The sequence below is a fragment of the Grammomys surdaster genome, unplaced genomic scaffold (genome assembly GCF_004785775.1).
Source record: "Grammomys surdaster isolate TR1022 unplaced genomic scaffold, NIH_TR_1.0 158922, whole genome shotgun sequence".
Classification (NCBI taxonomy): domain Eukaryota; kingdom Metazoa; phylum Chordata; class Mammalia; order Rodentia; family Muridae; genus Grammomys; species Grammomys surdaster.
Window position 1 is genome coordinate 1 of NW_021623095.1, and position 2,418 is coordinate 2,418.

At 51.5% G+C, this 2,418-nt stretch overlaps 1 protein-coding gene across 1 annotated transcript; it reads left to right on the forward strand.

The window, feature by feature from the left end:
• Positions 1-115: 115 nt before the first annotated feature.
• Positions 116-1,841, forward strand: LOC114615830 (adipocyte enhancer-binding protein 1-like; the record flags this gene model as incomplete). The annotated part of the gene is made up of 6 exons (XM_028761439.1): positions 116-187; positions 322-393; positions 490-561; positions 665-775; positions 848-916; positions 1,463-1,841. Coding segments are annotated over 6 exons (554 nt in total), but the record flags the coding sequence as incomplete, so codon positions are not given.
• Between the last annotated feature and the right edge of the window lie 577 nt (positions 1,842-2,418).

Sequence of the window (2,418 nt, forward strand, 5' to 3'; positions counted from 1 at the left end):
TGATTTCATGGTGACTGGAAATCCACAAAAGCTCTGATGCATTGTGGCCTTAAGCTCTCTAGGGGATCCGGGTAGGCACCCCTGTTCACCTGCTCTTCGGACTTCTGTGTTGTAGAAGGAACCTTCTCAAATACCTGGGAGGGTCAAAGAGGGGAGTCCACTGTGGAGGACAGGCAGCAGCAGCCGGGTGAGTAGCTGTGATCCTCTGATTTCAGGGTGACTTGAAATCCACAAAAGCTCTGATGCATTCTAGGTTTAAGCACTCTAGGGAATCTGGGTAGGCACCCCTGTTCACCTGCTCTACTGACTTCTGTGTTGTAGAAGGAACCTTCTCAAATACCTGGCAGGGTCAAGGAGGGGAGACCTCGGTGGAGGACAGGCAGCAGCAGCCGGGTGAGTAGCTGTCATCCTCTGATTTCACAGTGACTCAGCATTCAGCTCTAGTCTACCTTGGTAGGTTGTCACTAGGCTACTGTTATCTTCCCTCAGAGCCAGAGGAGGAGACTGAGATGCCCACACTGGACTACAGTGACCAGATAGAGCGGGAAGATTATGAGGACTGTAAGTAGGGCCTCCCCGTGTGTGGACTAGACTGAGGCCTGGGCACTGAGGGTTCGACCTGAAGCCCACCAGCATGGCTGCTCAGAATCTGCCTCCCCCTTAGTTCAGTACATCCATCGCCAGAAACAGCCCAGACCGACACCCAGCAGGAAGAGGCTCTGGCCAGAGCGCCTTGAGGAGAAGACCGAAGAGCCAGAGGAAAAGAAGGAAGTCGGTAGGATGGGAGGCAGTAGAGGGGGTTGTGGTCAGGAGAGAGGCCCTGGTTCACTTCCACCCTCCTCCACAGATCCACCTCTGAAGCCCATGCTGCCCCCTGACTATGGGGATAGCTACTTGATCCCCAACTACGATGACTGTGAGTATGTAGCTTCTCTATGTCCTTAGATGCAGGCAGATGGACATCTGGGGTGGAGACTGTAGTCAGGACACTGGGCCTTCTTTGCCTACATTCCTGGCTCCTGACTTTGACACTAGGAGTGTCTCTAGGTCTCTCAGTCCTGTTTCCCTATGTTGGCCCAGCCCTCTGTACCCTGGGCTCTAGCAGGCTTCCTGCCAGCTCATTGCATCTGCCTTTTCCAATGGGGTTGGCTCACAACTGGGCCTGCTTTCCCACAGGCCCACCAGTACCAGGGACCCCAGGCTATGCTAGTACTAGGACTGTAATGGTCATGGAGTCCACAAAATCCCCAGAGGAGTCACCCCACTGGACCTGAAGACTAGCTAATCTAACCAGACAGATAAGAAACAGAAACCAAGGGGAAAACATCTAAAAACTCCCATCCAATGATGATAAACTCAGAAACCTCTCTATTGTTGATGCTTGCCTTACGGCCTTTTGTGAGGTAAGGACCCCAGGCCAGCATAGATTCGGGCCAGCTAACCCAGGCTTTCTCTCCTACAGTGGACTATTACTTTCCCCATCCTCCACCACAGAAGCCTGACGTTGGACAAGAGGTGGATGAAGAAAAAGAGATGAGTGAGTCAGAACAGGGAGATAGCAGAGCAGGCTACCTCCTGAGGCCAGATGTGTCTAGCAGATGTGCCCCCAGCTCAACTTGAATCCCTCTGTCCCCTGCTCAGCCCGGTCATTATCTGTATGCTCCATGTTCAGCCTGACCCCTCCCACATGGTCTCAGGTCAGCCTGACCCTCATGTATCCAAGCTTAGCCTGACCTCTCCTGCTTGCTTTTAGGGTCTCATAAGAACGGAATGATTCTGCCTATTTGAAAACTCTTTTGAAAGGGTTCCACCCATGTTCAAGACACTCAGTTTTTTTCTCAGTTTTCCTTGGTTTTTGCTTCATTGTAGCAACCAGTGAGACCGAGGGAAGGAGGCCTTCATTTCCCTGGCTACCTGGGTGGGTGTTAAGCACTTAAAATCTGTGAAAATCGCTATTTGTATTAATGATGTCGTCATTGAAGGCTCTCCCGATGTTTATGTTCCTGTACATAAGCAAAGCTGGGTGCAGACACATGACTCCTTGGTTCCAGCTTGGGATCTTCGTTGGTGTCCTGGCTGCCTTGAGCTAAAGGACTGTCAGGGACTGGAGAGGCTGCTTAACAGTTAATACTGGGCTTTCTTCCAGAGGGAGAGTCATTCAATACAAACCTTCACCTGCAGGTGACATGTGCTACAAGCTCCCTTCCTCTGACTATATTCACAGGCTGCTCAGAATCATGAGGTGCCTTAGAGCCAGTCTCCTGGGATACCCCACCTCCCAGGATTGGCAACATCAGGCTCAACAGAAGACTTATGAGCAGTCTTTTCTTTCCTACTTTTACTAGTATAGGCTGAGCTGATGACAAGAAAAAGACCAGGGAGCAGGCAGGGAGCCAGGAGCGGATGGGCTGGAGGACA